Raw genomic sequence first — 18,102 nt, 5'->3', positions numbered from 1 at the left:
GCAAGGGGGCGAAGCAAGCCAATGCTAAGGAGGTGATCAGTTGACAATCCTGAGCTCTGTCCCATCTCCCAATCAGGGGCTGCTTTACAGGCTGAACTTGCAGAAGGGCTGTGTAGTAGCTGAAGTTGTCCTGCAAGCAGTGATCTTGGACTCTGCCTGCCTGCCTGCCGGGGAGTGGGCAGGAGCTGCTGCTGCTGTTGTGCTTGTAACCAGGCACCTACACTAAGGAGAGGCGGGCAGAGGAGGGAGGCAGCACCATGCACTTTCCCCTTCCCTGCATCCTTATTGCAACTCTTCTCTCCTAAAGCAATGGCACCACTACTCCACCAGCCATCTGACTGATTGCACTGGCACCTGGGGATTGCATTGGTGAAGTTGGGCACAGGAGGGAGTATAGGGGGGTGACAGCCCTGCACCCCTCCAGCTGGAGATCGGGAATATATTTAGGGGGGGATCCTCATGGCGTCTCGACAGCAAAATCGGATTCAAATCTACCTGGAGACTAATAAGATCGGTCCTCTCTTTGAGGTAAGTGTGCTGTGAAAGGGTTAATATATTATATGTATCGCCATAATGACTGCAAACCAGCCATGTGCTGCTATACTGGGTGCAGGGTGCACATCCCATGGCAGAGACCCCCTATGTAGGGATGCATTGCATACAGGGTAAATGAGGATGGCATGACTATGGCACTGGTGGAATCTAGAGGGTGCATAGTAAATGTGTATAGGGTGCTGCTGGCATATGCCACAGTGTGTAGAGCTGGAGGAGGGTTTCCTGATTTCAGGAGGGCATTGTTCTATAGAGCCATTGTGTGCAGGAAAATGCTGACTCCAAAGCGTCCTGTGTGTTGCCATAGCGAAGCAAGCAGCGCCCAGGTGTGAGCCTCAGCAGCGCCCCTAGCGGTCATGTGTCACTAGTGCAAGGTCCAGTGAGACAGCTGACCTAATGAAGGGTTCTCTTCAATAGCTAGTGTTGAGTTAAGGCAAGCAACTGCTCTCTACTATCAGCTATTTTTTCCCATTGCCACTACTTTCAGGAAGTCCAGATAGAACATCCAACACTTTTTATTTTATTCCAGTTTTTCAGCTCTTTTTTATCATTTTTTTTGTAAAGCAAATTATGTTTGAGAGTAATATAGATACTTACCATTATCTCAAGGGGATTCTCCTTAAAAAAGGCATCCTTTGCATTCTTGCAGAATGCCTTCACAATGCAATCTGTCATCACTTTTCTTTACATTGAAGTGAATGCAAGGACAGATTTAACCCCTTCGTGACCAAGGCCTTTGAAATGTCCACATCAGCATTTTTGTATTTGCAAAACAATACATTCTAAGGGCTTATTCAGACGACCGTATATCGTCCGGGTATTCACGCCGGCTGATATACGGCATCCCTCTCTGCAGGGGGAGGAGGCTGGAAGAGCCGGGAGCAGTGCCCTATTTGCACCCATTGCAAATAGTGCTGAGGGGTGGAGAGGGGGCGGGAGCTCAGTGCACTGCTCCCAGCTCTTCCAGCCTCCTCCCCCTGCAGAGAGAGACAACGTATATGGTCGTCTGAATATGCCTGAATAAGCCTAGTTTTTCAGCACATTTTTTAATGCTGAAAAAGCCCCCCTCGGCTTATACTAGAGTGAGGTAAAAGAAAACAACAAAAAAACCCACGCAATTCTCACCTCCTAGCCAGCGTCTGTGTCCCGATGGTCTCCTCGGCGGTGTGGCAAGCTGCTTGAGAATTCTCCCCTCTGTCATCTCCCTGCTCAGCTTTGAATTCCCCCACTGTGATTGGATTGAGGGCCAGCCAATCACAACCGGGGCTCGATCATTCACAGCCATTCAGTGGATGACATCACTGAATGGCTGTGATTGGTTTATTGAGCGCCGGCTGTGATTGGCTGGCGCTTGATCCAATCACAGCGCTTACCTACACAGCGCTGACGGCGGGGGAATTCAAAGTCGAGCAGGGAGATGACAGAGGGGAGAATTCTGAAGCAGTTTGCCGCACCGCCAGGGAGACCATCACGCCGGGGACACAGACACAGACTGGGAGGTGAGTATTGTGGGTTTTTTTTATCTAGTATGTACTCGAGTATAACTAGGCTTATACTGGAGTCAATCAGTTTTTTGTGGTAAACCTTATTGACTCGGCTTATACTCGGGCCGGCTAATACTAGAGTATATATAGTACTTATTTTTTGTTAATTTCTGGTGGCACAGATTGGGCTTTCACCTGATACAGGGCAGGGTCGGTATCTTTTAATTTTGCATCGTTTATAGAGAAAAAAATAATCAGAAATAGGTGTAATAATCAGAAGTAAGTGATTAAATGTTGTCCTAATTTATTTGGGTTTAATTATGATGTGATAAAATTGAAAAACTGAATTTATATATAAGAATAGTCTTGTCAGACTGCTGTGTTTAACGAGACCAGATCCGTGAACGTGGATTAGCCTATTAAATACTATAACAGTACAGGAACAACTAAAAAGTTGCGCCCGAGCTTCTTGGGCGACCGCGCATAGGATGTCTGTGGGGTGACCAATCTGTGCGCTGTCCGATGGAGACCACACATTAACAGGGGCGATTCCTGTCCAAAAAGTGGGCATGAACAGGATATGGTGTTTTTTTTTTCTCTTAGGCAACATTCACACTGGCGAGAATCTTGCGCGAGTTTGTACGTTGCGAGCTGCACAAACTCGCATGAATATGAACTCCATTCTTTTGAGTGAACTTATTCACATGAGCAGTTTTCTTTTTTTTTTGTTATCCTCACAAAGACGCTGCGATAAAATAAATCGCAGTATGGCTGGGTTCACACGGGTGTATATCGGCCAGGTTTTCACGCCCCCACGATATATGTTGCCCCTCTGATGCATTGGTTTACAATGCATCAGTTCACATGGGCGTATTTCCACGGCATAAAAGCGCCCATCTTGCCACAATAGTGCATTTCAGCCGGGCACTTTTACGCCGGCGGCGGCTGCAAACATTCCTATGGGAGCCTATGGGTGCAGCCAGAGAAGGGAGGTGGGAGGGATTTAGCAGCGTAACGGCTAAACTCCCACCCCCTTCTCTCCTCTCCGCCCCTTGCTAGCTGTCTGCAATGGGAGGGGGTCGGAGAGGTGGCGGAGCTAGTTACTAAGCTCCCGCCCTGTCCCGTCCTCACCCATTGCTGGCTGCGATAAGGGGTGGAGAGGGGGAGAGAGCTTAGCACACTAGCTATCCCCCCCCCACCCCCCATTGTCCAGAGACATAAAGGGGGACGGAAGGGGGAGAGGGCTTAGCAGAGCTAAACTCTCTCCCCCTGCCTAATGGCATTGTGGTCTCGGCGCTTTTGCGCCGGGCTAGGGCCATCTGAACAGGCACACCAACGTTACATTTGTGCGCCTGTTCACGTGTTTTTACGTCACCGGCAACCTTCCAAGACATCCCATGGCAGTCGTTTGCTGTGTGATGTGCATGCGACTGCGATGTGATGTTCACAGAAGCGATGCAAGCCATTTTTGAATGGAAAACGCCTTGCATCAGTGTGAAAAACTGATCTTGGCAAGCGTGATATCTGGCCTTGCTTAGACTATTCCTCCAAGTAAAAAAAGCCCATGTGCATGCACCTATTCTAATGAATGCACGCTATTTCCGTCCAATTTTTTTTTGACCGATTTTTTTTTTTAAATTTTTTTTTTCTATCTGAAAATTGGACGGAAAAAGGCTGCGTGCGTGTAGCCTAATACCGGGAAAAGGGGCCCCGTTCTTGTATGCTGGTATCTGCAGTCATTAACGGGTAATTCGGCTCACTTTGGCTCGTGGCCGAGAGCTGATACAATCAACAATTAGGACGTATATACTGTCAATAATTCTAACAATTTTTTATTTTAATTCCACGTGGTCCATCTAGTCGGCCCTTATAGGATTTCTTTGTTATCTGTCTCTTATGGCCCTTTCACACATAGCTGGGTTGTTATGCACAGAAACTTGATGTCTCGCAAGTAGCGTCCGACTGAGATTTTAATCAAAGCGGTTGCCCAGTTACTGGTCAACCTTGCTTCAATAAGACCTCATGTCTGTATTAAGGGGAAGTAAACTTACCCTTCCGCGGCGGCTGGGATGCAGCACTGCTTGCTTGCTGTGCTCCCGGTGATTGCTGTGACAGATGATGTCACAGGAAGTCACTGTTCCTTTTCCTGGCTTGGGCGCTCACATTCGGAGCGCCAGGAGTTCAGGAACGTGACGCTACAGCCTCTTATTGGCTGCAACGGTCACTTGAATTCACGTGACATCATTTGTCACAGCAATCACCAGGACCACAGCGGGGCTGCAGCGCTGAATCCCAGAAGGGTTAGTATGGTTAACATTATTATTTTAATACATGGACTCCTATTGAAGTGGGGCTGTGCAGTAACCAAACATATTTGTGTTTGTATTCTGATCTGTTGTGAATATATCTAGAACAATTGGTCCTAGAGAGCTGAAACCCTGTCTAAATCCCTCCAAATCGCCCGATTTACCCATGTGGGAAATCTGGTGCAGTTGTCTGGCCATGCATTATTAACAGACTACAGACCCCACATGGAATACTGTGTGCAGGTCTGGACACCGCTGCTCAGGAAAGATGTTACAGTGCTTGAGGGGGTCCAAAGAAGGGCAACTAAACTAATACATGGAATGACGGGACTGGAATACCCAGAGAGGCTATCCAAATTGGGATTATTTACTCTAGAAAAAATACGGTTACGGGGTAATCAAATAAATATGTATAAATACATAAGCGGACAATACAAGGATCTCTCCCATAATCTGTTTATACCCAGGACTACGACGGTAACAAGAGGACATCCGCTACATCTAGAAGAAATCAGGTTTCATCGCCAACATAAAAGGGGGTTCTTTACTGTAAGAGCAGTGAGACTGTGGAACTCTCTGCCTGGGGACGTGGTGAGGGCAAAATCCATAGAGGAGTGTAAGAGGGGACTAGATGTCTTTCTAGAGTGCTATGATATTACAGGATATAGACACTAAATAACCAGAAAGGTTGTTGATCCGGGGATCTTCCGACTGCAAGACTTAGAGTCAGGAAGGAACTTGCCATTAATATTGATCCAGAGATTATTCGGACTGCCATTATCGAGTCAGGGAGGATTTTTTTCGCCAAAATGGGGTAAATTGGCTTCTACCCCATCAGATTTTTTTTTTGCCTTCCTCTGGATCAACCATGGGGGTGGAAGCAGCCTGAACTAGATAGACATTGTCTACTTTCAGGCTAACATATTATGTTGTTACTATGTAACTATGTAATGTTACCGTAAATAAGAGTATGACACAAATGATGCCCAGCCTGTAAAGAGCGTTCAGTCAAGCACGATCCGTTCCCCTTGTTCTGTAGAGCCTAACAATCCCCTGCACACAAGTCCAGCTGCCTGCATCTTTTAGTACATATATCATTATATTATATCTGTGCTGTCGAGATTTACGTGTATTCAGCCGTATTCCAGATTTCATACCTGCTGTGTACGAATGAATGAAATGTATGATGAGCTGTTCATATGTCAGGGCTCATTCACACAGGTGTATGCAATTTTGGTCCATAAAAAAACACACCATTTTTAATGCGGGTGTTTGTGCATATTTGGTGCATCTGTGCATTTCTTATATCCGTCAAGGCGTTTTTCACACGTGCAAGAAGGCCTAACTGATACCATTCTTGTCACAGAAAACAGGGTGTGCAAAAAGCCCCCCACAGTGAATACTCATGCTAATGCATATTCACTGTGTTTTTCTATCCACCCATAGACATTATTGGGCAACTGGTGACAATGGAGCAAAATAGGACCTGCTGCGATTAAAAGAAAAAAAAAATATATATATATATTTTTTTATTTTTTTTTTTACATGCAACATTGATGTGTAGTGTCCGTCAGTCAGTAAAAGATACAGACTGAATACAGACAGCAAAAGGCTGTGTGTGAACGGGCCCATAAAAGGCTGTTTCCACACAGATGAGTTCTGGTCAGTGAAAAACTGACTGCTTTCCATGCAATTTCCAATGTGATTTTCATACGTTCGCTTTGCGTTTTTGGATTATATTTTCTTTCAATGTGGGATTTGCATGCATTTTCCATCCGTTTTTTCACTGCTCTGCGCTTCCTGATTCTTTTATTCATGTAGTCCCCGTAGTAACATGCTTTAAAAACAGAGCCTCTTTTTAACGCTTCTGTCGCGGTTGGTGGTGCGATGCGCCGCAGGTTCAGGATGGCAGAGCAGCTGAAAGACGACGGCCAAATCTTTTTTTTAAGTCAAAAATAAGCAGACGGATGAATGTTTCCGCTCTATAGGCGCAGTACCTGAACGTTGCATAATAACATTACGATGTTAGTGTTTTCGGATTGGCAAGGCACCTCAAGAAAACAGCTGTAGTGCTCACATAGTCAGAACTTCAGCGAGCCTCTCAAATACCAGCAATTGGCCTGTCCTCCTGTTCATTCCTTGGGTCCAGGACTGGAGGGGGTGGGCTAAACATAGCAGCCACTGCTGGGTAAGGAGGGTGCGGCGCACCCCCTTACACTCCCATAGAGAATAATAGGTGATTCTTGAACAAGAATTGCACAAAAGTAGGGTATGCAACAATTTTTCAAGCTTGGACTATTAGTCCAAGTGAAAATTGCATGTGTGAATACAGAATTACATTTATTACTGGACCAAGTTTGCTATTTGAAGGGTATACAGTTAGGTTCGTAGGATTTTAGGAAAAGGCAAAGTTCACAGTCTCTGTTTTGCTTGTTTTTTAAAGACGTGCGCCATCTTTATTCTGTAGTATTTAGGGCACCTGATACATTTTCTGCAGTTTGTACAACATAAAGGTGTTTTTCCTACTATAAAACTGATGAAGTATTTCCCTTAATGCATTGAGCAATGTGAAGCCTGTAATCCCCCTCACTATTTCACACATTGGCGCACCACAGCTGTAACCGTCTTTTGGCCCAATACAGTTCATGAAGTTGAAAATTAGAAATGACTTCAAAGCAGGGACGGCGTTATTCTCATGTTCGGGGCAGGGATTATTACACAGCCTGCGAGTTTCTTGTAAAATGACCTTTACAGATGTAATCCTTGGACCCCTGGGGTTCGGATTCTTTGTTGTGTGAATGTGATTTTGATGGAGTCATTATGCAGAGCCGGTGATATTTTCTTTAAAGGGAATCTGCCGTGGATTGACAATTAAATGGATAATCTGGTCAGAACTGACAAACTGTGCTGGACACTTAGATAAACTCCATTACGGAGGGATTCTGTCCATGGTGGACTTTGGATCCTTGTGTCAGGATGTCCTATAAGGTCCACATATACGGTGGGAAAAATCATCCGGACTCACTAATTTGAGCGAGATGGAATGATTATCACATGTGTAATGGGATCTCCTGACTTTTCCCCCTGAAAGATGATGTCAGGGGAAAAAAAGATCCGTCGGGGATGTTAAATGTCAATCTTTTTGCTTCCCCTAGAGATAAGCCGACACCAGAGCTGTTTGGCTGCGCCTTTCCCTACTCTCCCCGTGTGTTTGTGGGTATAGGGGAGTCGGGAGGAATGGCTTCTGTTTGAACGAACATTTGGCCAACGGCTATTGAATGTGTATGGCCACCTGAAGACCTTGTATTAGGCACAACACGGGGTACATGTTTTCCCCAGACATTTCCTTTTATAATGGCCAACTTTGGCCATGACAAGGGTCGCGTGACCAAAGATCACTGTGGCATCACACTCTCGTTAAAGTCAGTGGGGTTTCCTGGTTGTGGCAGCCCAAAGTCGCAGATTGCAAAAATCCACCAATGTTGGACTTTTTGGGGATCGGCGGATTATGGAAACTCGTAGTCGCAGCGGAACCTCATTGACTTCAATGCGATTGTGAGGTCACAGGGCTACACAGCGATCTTAGGTCATGCAACTGCTGTCATGGCAAAAGTGACTGTGTATCTCTAGCCTAAGGCCGGTGGCACACGACCAGATTTGAATTGCGAAATCCGCAACCAGCGTCTAAACAGAGGATCCGCAGCAAATAGCATGCATTGAAGGTATGTGAAAATTGCTTTTCCTGCACACTCACGGAAACAAATTACAATTTCCGTGAGCAGAGAAAAAATGGTAGTATGCTTTATTTTGCTGCGGATTCCACACCGACGGCTTCTATTGATGTCATTGGAAGCCATCTGACCCGCAGCCCATCCCCAATTGAAATTACAGAGTGGCCGTGGGTACCCGCATCGTTGCCTAGTGACGGCGTGGCAAAAACAAACATTAAAAAAAAAAAATCTGTACTGCACATAACCGATGGTGAGGGTCCATGGACATCCGCATTAAAGAAAATGACAGGTACACAGGGTCGTCGGCTGCTGTCAGAGCCAGATTCTGCTTTGGGCTCCTGCAGGTCGTGTATCACCAGTCTAAATGTAAAACCCATCTCGATGCCCCTTAGTGTCTTGTGGGGTAAAAACCGCCAATTTTAAGGGTGGCATTCTTTTCATACAAAGTAAAATATCGGTATCTGTACAGGAGTCGATGATTTATATTCAGGATGCAAAACTACCCAAACAATTGTGACTTGGCCAAGTTCCAGAGCGAGAAGCAGGACAGAATATACGGCGCATTATTACTGAGCTGCAGTTACCCTTAATATGATAAAAGAAATCTCCTATAAGAAAGCTGGCTCACAAGCAATATGTTCAACACTGCAGTCCTCATAGGGACTGTTTCCCAAGTTTCCCTAATATAATTTGACAGATATGCAAACCAAGAGTTTTGGAGATCTTGTTGAGGACACCCATGAGAGTTGTAATATTGGTTAGATTTGTGATCACTCAGCTACCAGGAAAAGTTAGAATAAGATGTTGCCGGATAGAATTCTTAACTATTTGACAGAAGGAGACAGCCCGCTCTTGTAAGGAATTTATTTTCTTCAGTGAAAGCTCCTGGTTTTCTCTAACATGATTCTAGTCCACCCATTCTTCTGAATAGGGTCATACACATGAGCAATGTTTTCCCACTGGGCACCACGATGCGGTTTTTGGGGGTTTTCCATATTTCTTCCCCCCCCAAAAAAGGAAAAAAAATGTGTAAAAGTCATGCAACAAATTAAATGTCCCCCAGAGTGGTACCATTAAAAAATACAACTCGTTCCCTGCCCCCCAAAAAACAGGCTCCTAAACGGCTAAGTCAACAAATTATGACTCTTGCAATGCAACAGTGAAAATCGCTTGCCTTAAGGGCCAAAAAATAGGCTTGCCAGTAAGTGGTTAACCTGAAGAGCTCTGCCGCTTGTGCTGGAGATGGTGCTGTTTAAATAAGTTTCTGGTAGACATGTAAAAGATTAAGCCTCTTTTCGACACGGACATGGTGGCCAGAGCGAGGGCTTCCTGGGTCTCTTTCCAACCGGAGAGGCCATTGGCAAACCACCACAGACGCCTCTGGCACCCCAGATGGGCCCGATTTCCCCCAAGCTCGGTATGCCCATTCTCTGTCGGACCTAGCAGCCCCATTACACTAGTAAAAAGAGCACCGATCAGACGATGAAAGATTTTTCATCAGCAGTTGGTTGATTTTCAGCAATAATAAAGGTGCTTAATGATTGGCTGTACATCTCCCTGTGTGAACAGAAAAAAGTACAGCGAGCCTGTGGGGCCGAACAATCAGAGTTATAATTGCTCATTCCGATAAGCTATTCTCAGCCGTTGTAAATGAAAAATAAACCAGCGCTGATCAACATGCTTGTCGGGCCCAATTCGTAAAAGGACCCTTATCCCCTCCCAAATTTGCCATTAATAGACAAATGGGAGATCCCCACACACATTAGATTGTTACAGCATTGACAGCAACATTTTTTACAGACGCCCCTCGGATTGACCTTGTGACCATTGCATGATTTAGCTTATATTTTTCCCTTTTTAGGGTTTTTTTGCATTGGTAAGTAAGACCTATTATACTTGCTACTGTATATTGCTGCAGAAATTGTGTCCCTTGTTAAATTCTGCTTTCAAGAGCAAACTTCAATCTGCCTTCCTTATTGATTTGGCTTTGGGAAATAATTAGTTTGGTATTCTACAAATTAAATCACAAGCATTTTGGCTGGGACCTGCCTCAATCAAACTTCATTATGTATTTCATTGGATTCATTTGCCTTTTGAATATTAACCAGGGCTTGCTGGCAGTGCTTGCTTGAAGAATATAAGAGTTAATGGGCACGGCGCTCAGGTTAGTTAATGAATGATAAATTTGTTTACTCCACAATATTGATACTTGTACTGCATATTGTATGAATGCAAAATGAGGAAATCCAGATGCACCATTCTTCATTTTCAGAAGTGATGCTTTCAGTCTGAGTCTACGTGACTCGGTGTCTCATTTACTCTAAATCCGCTGGCTAAAATTAATAGTTGATAAGTCACAGCCATGTTGATTGGTGATTACCTTCACATATTGAGTGGCAGTACATTGTGAGGCCATTAACAATTATCCGCAATGCCTGGATACACGTTCTTAGCTGTAGCAGATGCTTGGGTGACAATCTTGACAGATGTTAAGGGACAGTTGGGCCAATCTGTAGGGCCCTTTGGCTAAGAGGTCTTAAAAAGATGGGGGCTCTTCTTTTGCAGATGGCAATCTGCATCATAGGGCTACTAAGAACCCTCAGCAAGTAGCTGATATTGGCCAATTCTCCGCAATGCCTGGCCACACTTTCTTAGCTATAGCAGATGCTTGAGTGACAATCTTGACAGATGTTAAGGGACAGTTGGGCCAACCTATAGGGCCCTTTGGCTAAGAGGTCTTAAAAAGATGGGGGCTCTTCTTTTGCAGATGGCAATCTGCATCATAGATCTACTGAGAAGCCTCAGCAAGTAGTTGATATTGGCCAATTCTCTGCAATGCCTGGACACACTTTCTTAGCTACAGTAGATGCTTGGGTGACAATCTTGACAGATGTTAAGGGACAGTTGGGCCAACCTGTAGGGCCCTTTGGCTAAGAGGTCTTAAAAAGATGGGGGCTCTTCTTTTGCAGATGGCAATCTGCATCATAGGGCTACTAAGAACTCCCAGCAAGTAGCTGATATTGCCAGGCAAGGTGCTGCTAGCCACGCTTTCTTCCTGCAGAATTATACAGATATGTCTTTCCTTCACTACTTTATCCTCTTGGCTTGACCTATCTCCAGATGTGTGGTGGGATATGACTAGCTGTGAAAGCAAACATGACTTTGTGATACTCTTTCGGGAGATGTCTATCTAAATTTCTGTGTAGCTACCCAAAAGGTCTATTGCAGTCTGTTGCGAGTTCTACTAGCATGTCGTGATGATATATTAAATTTGTATTGTGAGAAATTTGAGTCTTTAAAAAAAGTTGCAGAAGGATAAAGCAACCCTCCAGTTTTAGGACGAACTTCTGACCCAGGACCAGAGGTGTAAGGAGGTATATTACTTGTAGTTATTCTTCTCTGCCATCCCTTCAATCCGCTGGTTCCGGGTCCTGTTTTTGACCATCCAAGATGGCTGACACAATCTTCAGACTACCTAATCCCCCACAGTGCATTAGTAATGTTAACCCTTTGCAATCCAATTTTGGATTCAGGGGTTCCTAGGGGGCTCTCTTTTTCTGCCATTATACAATGGCACCATCTGCTGGCTAGAGCTAGTACTGCAGTATGGGACATGCGGGAGAGGCCCCCGACAACAGAGCAGTGAGTAACATACAGTAAGAATACCCTGCCGGACGTCTTCCGACATCGAAGCTGTACAATCTTCAATCAGAATGTCTTCAGACATCAGACAGTGGATTAGAAAGGGTTAATGCACTATACCTGCTCTGTGATTGCCCAGAGCTGCTCGTGATTAGTACTGACCAATGAGAGTTCAATTCACAGTGTGTACTAGGTAGTTAGAAATGTCTGCAGCCATTATGGAAGGCTGAAACAGGGCCTGAAACTGGTGGATCAAAAGGGGGCAGTGAAGAACAATTCTGAGTAATATACCCCCCTGCCTATGCCATCCCGGGACAGAATTTCATCCCAAAACTGAAGGGTCGCTTTAAGAGTGGACATATCTGTATGCAGCCAATAAAGTCACTAGCCATCCAATACATGAATGGATCGGGCCGCCAAAATGAGGTAAGACAGCCTCTTCAATGGTTATTTGTAAAAAACATGTTGTATTATAGGATTTTCTAGTAATCTATCGGTCATAGATGACTTGATATAGGGTTTTTCACCAAAGATAATACAAAAAAAACACACACAGCAGAAACGGAGCAAATACTACTGTGAATGGACATTGGCCATGATAAATTCAGTAACGTGATGTCATTATTGTTAGCAGAAGCTTTCTGAAATAGACATGCTCCCAAGGATTGAAGAGTTGGCAATCAGCACATCACGTTATCTGCCGCTGTTCTGTAGTCTGCTCCCGCTTGTCACCAGCCATGGTCTTAGGTTTTGGCACTCTGCTCAAGACGTCCCAGTTGTCACAATGGTGAAAAAAGTATTTTATATTATCACAGGCCATATTGGGCTCTTCAGGGCTGTGGATATTGTGTTCACATTCTTGGCCTGTAACAGTGATTAATCTGTACAAGAGCATCAAGGAGAAGCTCTATCTCCACCGCTGCTTTAAAGAATATACTAGGGAAATGCCGACATTCCCTGAACTCGCCGGGATGGAATAAAAGGCTTCACTTCTGAAACTTGTATTCTGTCCTCCTTAGAACCCTGGCACTATTAGCACTGCTATGGCAGTTTTGTTCAAAAGTTATATCACCCATGGGAAAAAGTAATTGTCCCCCTAAGGCCTCATGTCTACAGGCGAGTCGGATTCCGCAGCGGAATCCAACCCTGCCCCGGACCCTGCGTACCTGTCCGGGTCTTCTATTTTCTGTACTGCGGATGTGTGTGGAAGCGCTGGCCGGCACACATGTCCAGTACAGTTTTGGTTTTTTTAAACTCCTGCTTTCCCGCGGAATTCACGGCCTGTCTGCAATGTCAATTGCAGATGGGCCGCGAATCGGACAAAATTGATCGACTTCAATAGAGACCATCTTAATGGAATCCGCCCTAAAATGCATGCTGCGATTTGTTTTGCCGCATGTGGAATCTGGAAAATAAATCTGCGTGTGGTAATTGAGGTGCGGATGCCTAATCTTTTTGCTACATTGGAGGGTTTTCGAGCATGCACTGCCTGTTTAAGGTCTTGCCACAGCATTTTAATGGGATTACAATGTATAATAATGGGCGATATCGCACAGAAATGGGTCAAGCTCAAATTATTCTATCTCAGGCTCTCGATCCGAGAAAAAAAATCGCCCACAGCTTCACGCACACATGCAGATTTGAATTGCGTATTCCGCAAGCCTGCTTCATTTTGTAGCAGATTTTGTGCAGACGGGCTCCATTGATCTCTGTTGATGCATTCGATCCGCAATGCATCCGCAATCACATTGCAGATTTGTAGGTGGATGCTTCTCAAGTTGCTTGCAGACCAGGCAGGGAGATGGGGGAAGGCACCATTGGGCCTTTTTTCCCCCCTGTGCTGATAATCCACTGTGCATCCATGTTCATCCGCACAGAAAAACCATTGAATTTGCAATGAATCGCAGGTCTTCCGCCTCTGCCGTGTGCTTGCTATAATTTAACTTTTGATGAAAGTGAATTCATTATATACATATCAGTATATCGGAATAAATTGTAGGAGCAAAACTGAAAATTGAAAACTTAGAGGGGTTTTCCATGACTTAAAAATTGCCTCACAACCCCTTTGTCCTTCCTGGTTGCTGCTGACCAGGACATGTGACTGCTGCAGCCAATCACTGGCTAGAGAAGGTTACTGCTGTGGCCAGTGATTGGCTGCAGCAATCACATGTCCTCGTCAGCAGCAACCAGGAAGGACAGAGGGGTTGTGAAGCAATTTTAAGCTGTGGGACAACCCCCCTCTAGGATGCGCTCACAGATTGCTGATTGGCTGCAGATTTTAGTGCAGATCTGCAACACATTTCACCCTTTCAATTGAATTAAAAGTCTTGCAGCAAAACCCACAACAAAATCTGCAGCAAATCAGTGAACAGACTATAAGGCCTCGCTCAGGCAGGCGGAATTTGCTGAGCGCCTCAAGCGTATCTCTCACATGCAACTATGCAATGACATGCGTATTTGCTGCGGGTACTGTTGTATTATGTGGCTACCGGAAGCAAGGGGTGGAGACATAATACGGCTGGCGTTACATGCAGGTGACGCCCCCAGCCTGTGAATGGCTGTCCCCGCTTACCTCTCTGCTCTGAAGTGCCATGCAGATCCTGACGGGTGGGAGGCCACCACCGGCAACATTGTCCTCCCCTGCTGTCACCGCTTCCCTCTCGGGTCTGAAGTGCCATGCTGACCCCGGTAGCCTCTTTGCTGTCCCCAATGGCCTCTCTGCTTTGAAGTGTCCTGCCGAGCTTGACGGGCAACACTCACCTCCCCCCTGCTGTTGTGGCTGTCAGCGGTATGGAACAGGCCGTCCGGTGCTCTCGTCAGCTTCAGCGGATGGGGCCCTGTCTCTGCTTCCTTCAGCAGCTATCATGGGCGCCGCTGGTGAGAGCACGATGGGGAGCGGAGTAGCCCTCATCGGTCACATTCCCCCCCCCCCACGCTACTTTCACCAGCTGTCAGGGGCGCCAATGTTGTCAGCAGCAGGAGCCTCCTCATGTCCAGCAGCTCACTGTTGTCCCAGTCGCCTTCTGAAGTTTTGTGCACGCTGCGCTGTAGCTCTGTCTGCGAGGTCGCCCTTGCATCTGCCCTAGTCCTGGTGGGACATGCAGCCAATTGGGAGCTAGGGACCTGACAGGGGGCGTTCCTCCATCTAAGCACTGTCAAACCCCTAGCTTCCGGTGGCGTCAAGGTACAACAGTACTTTTGCTGTGTGCCAATAATCCTCATATACTAGCTTGGTGTGTATGTGCACGTAATGTGCGCCAACAATGTGCATGCCATTTTTTTCGTGAGTGCATTTCTCGCATTGTGTGTGAGAGACAACATGGGGGAGGAGTATGGGAGATTGGTACTGCGTATTGCGCATGCAAAAACCGTGCACGTTATATGCAGTGACCATACACTCGTGTGCGGGAGGCCGAAAGGTGAAGCATTCTTGTGTCGTGTTTCCTTTTTTTTCTATGCACACTTTTGTAACAAGTTTTTTTCAGATGTTTTCATACCCTATTGAGAAACCTACGCAAACCCCTCCTTCCCCCGGAAAAACAGACAACTGCAAAAAGCACCAAAAAATGCACAAGTAAAGAAAAAAAAGTTAAAAAACAAACACTGCATTGTTTGTAGTGTGTTTAATAATTGCCTATTGACCTAAGATCTGGCCATGCCAACCTTAATAAAAAGATCCAAAAATTCTTATAAAATTACCAGTAAAAACTTGTCATTTCTCCTAAAGACGCCATGTATAAAAAACATCCAGATGTGGTTTCACACAGATTTGTGTGCAGTTTTTGTCCCAAATCTGTAGTCTCACAACCCACATCATGTCCTCATGTCTTGTCACTCCTTATACTAATATCACGAATCGCTGAAAAGGATCCAATCCATACAAAAATCACGGAAGGCCACCATATTTACGGATATAGAGATACAAGGGGTATAACCGCAGAACAGGCAAAATACTATATGGAGGAGGTGGCACAGGTGTAGGGTGACCAGATTTTCCCAGGGTCAAAGCGGGACAAAGGGGTGTGGTAATAGGCTGGGCTTATCATGCCCTATTATTTACCTCTGTTGCTATAAAAAGTACAGGGCCATTTCGTCTCCTCCAAAGGCTTCCTGCTGTCGGCGCTCCCCGGCTTCCAGTTCCCAGCGACCTGTAATTGCCTCACCTGTCCAGGCTGCTGGGAACTGGAAGCCGGGGAGCGCTGACAGCGGGAAGCCTTTGGAGGAGGTGAGGTGGAGCGCCACATAGTATAAAATCAGCAGCAGATAAACCACTTATTGCCAGTCAAAATCTACAGCAATGGTATAGATTTTAGCTGTTTTTGGATGCGGAAATGCTGCGGAATTTGCCACTGAAAATTTTGCTGCAGACATTCCTGAGCATTTCTGCCTTGTGTAAGCATACTCTAAGTCAGCTTGTGGTATGCTGCCACAGTAGTAATAGTGACCTCTACAGTGGCCTCAGTAGTAATAGTGACCCCTACAGTGCCCTCAGTAGTATTATGACCCACACAGTGGTCTCAGTAGTAATACTATTACTACTGGAGCTGATATAGGGGACACTATTACTATTAATGTCTCCTACGTCAACTCCGGTAGTAACAGTGACCCCCTAATAGCCCCAGTACTTAGAGTTTCCCCCCAGTAACCCATATACTTACATTCTCCTGGTCTTCAGAGTGCCGCTGCTCCTCTTCTAAGCACTGCTGCAAGCGGAAGTATGTGTGCCTGGACTTCTCCTCCCTTCTCCTCTCCTCTTGCGGAACCAAGGAGGGGAGGTCAGGGGTGGAAGATCCCGGATGCACACAATGCTGTCAGTGTGTGCTTCTGGCAGCGGCACCACAGTCTGATTACCAGCCGGGGAACCTACGATACCCCGGCTAGTAATCACTTTAATGGTAACCCCGCATCCCAAAAGCGGGACAAACATCCTGAAAGCAGGACAAACTGCTGTCCCGCCTGGGACCCTGAGGAAGGCAGGACATGGGGTCCCAAAGCGGGATTGTTCCACCTAAATCGGGACGTCTGGTCACCTTACACAGGTATAAAATACTTATAAACAACCGTTCACACCTACATATATTGGGGAACTGCTTAGTATTATACAGGCTGGGCCATGAAAAAATAGTCCTGGACCATACTCTTCTGAAAGCTGTTAAAAGAAAATCTGTCCATAGCAGCCAATCACAGCACAGCGTATACTTGCATATAAATAAGGCCTATAAAGCTCTACCGCCATGAGCTCCCCAGAATCTGAAGACCAAATATGAGGTATTAGTTTAGTTTTTGTCCAAAATACACATGTTCGCAATGTGCATAAACTCATAATACGTCACCCGTAGAAATCTATAGGTTATACTATACTTCTGGATGAGTTCTAACCTCAGGGATACATTATAAACTGTGCCATGATTCATCACATGCCATATGGGGTGTTGTCGTGCAGAAGAATATGGCGCCATAGAGGAACGGCCTACGTCCGCCCGCGGAGTGACTGCGGCTCTGTAATATGTAGCTCTAGCGACTCTGCCTTTTGTTTGGATAGGAAAAGCTTTTTTTAAGACTTGGAACGTTAAAATATTGAGCCATAATTATCCCTGTGGTTCAGATAAACAATAAGTTTGCATTTTGCTTCTTGTTTCTGGAAAAAAAGCGCAAGCATTTCCAGTAGAAATCAATCAAAAGCAGCAGGTTATTGAAGGAAACATACATGTGGGAATTCACGGCTCCCCGTCGCTGCGCACGTCTCACTTTACTGGCATTCATATACCAAGCCAGCAGAATGGCGTACCAATATTGTGCAGTGAAGCCTCATGTCCATCATTATATGAGTTGGCAGACATGGCTTAATACACGTTGTTCTACCCAAAGTAATTGGACAGCTGAGCAAGAAAGAAAAGTAGTATTTATCTACAGATGTTAATAATTAGTGGGGCGTCATTTGGCACTAATGACATTGGATACTATCCGTGGCATACTTTTTACTGATACCTGGTACACAACTAGTATTTCCCTCCATTCATCCTGCAAATGTCTGGCAAGTTCTCTTGCCTGTCTACAATGGTGCAAGGAGCTTCCTCACTGGACAGTTGAGCAATGGAAGAATGTTGGTTGGAATGACGAATTATGCTACTCCATCTTTAGATGGGTGTACCTGGGTGTGAAGGATCCGGGGGAACACCTTTAGCCTGAGTGTGTTGTGTGAACAGTTGAGTACGGCGGAGGTTCTATTATGATCTGAGGGAGTTTTACGTGGCACAGTCTCGGTGCGTTTGTTGTAGGGACAAGAACCGTGAACACAGACCTGTGGAACAAGAACCATGAACATATACCCTGACACTCTATTACAACATTGTCGGCAGTATATTATTGTCTACCCTGGAAATGCTC

The 18,102-nt window shown here is 45.5% G+C and overlaps 1 protein-coding gene across 3 annotated transcripts in view; it reads left to right on the top strand.

The window, feature by feature from the left end:
* Window positions 1–250: 250 nt before the first annotated feature.
* C9H8orf34 (chromosome 9 C8orf34 homolog) overlaps window positions 251–18,102 on the top strand; it is a 311,372-nt gene continuing 293,520 nt past the window's right edge. For all 3 annotated transcript variants that reach the window (XM_066578559.1, XM_066578558.1, XM_066578560.1), the window contains exon 1: window positions 251–528. In XM_066578559.1, the coding sequence (XP_066434656.1) occupies window positions 460–528 (69 nt within the window). In that variant the 5' untranslated portion in view covers window positions 251–459. The remainder of the gene's footprint in view (window positions 529–18,102) is intronic.

This window comes from Eleutherodactylus coqui, chromosome 9 (genome assembly GCF_035609145.1).
Source record: "Eleutherodactylus coqui strain aEleCoq1 chromosome 9, aEleCoq1.hap1, whole genome shotgun sequence".
In the NCBI taxonomy this organism is placed as follows: domain Eukaryota; kingdom Metazoa; phylum Chordata; class Amphibia; order Anura; family Eleutherodactylidae; genus Eleutherodactylus; species Eleutherodactylus coqui.
Note: the sequence above shows the minus strand (reverse complement) of the source record. Positions and strands in the feature narration are given on the sequence as shown.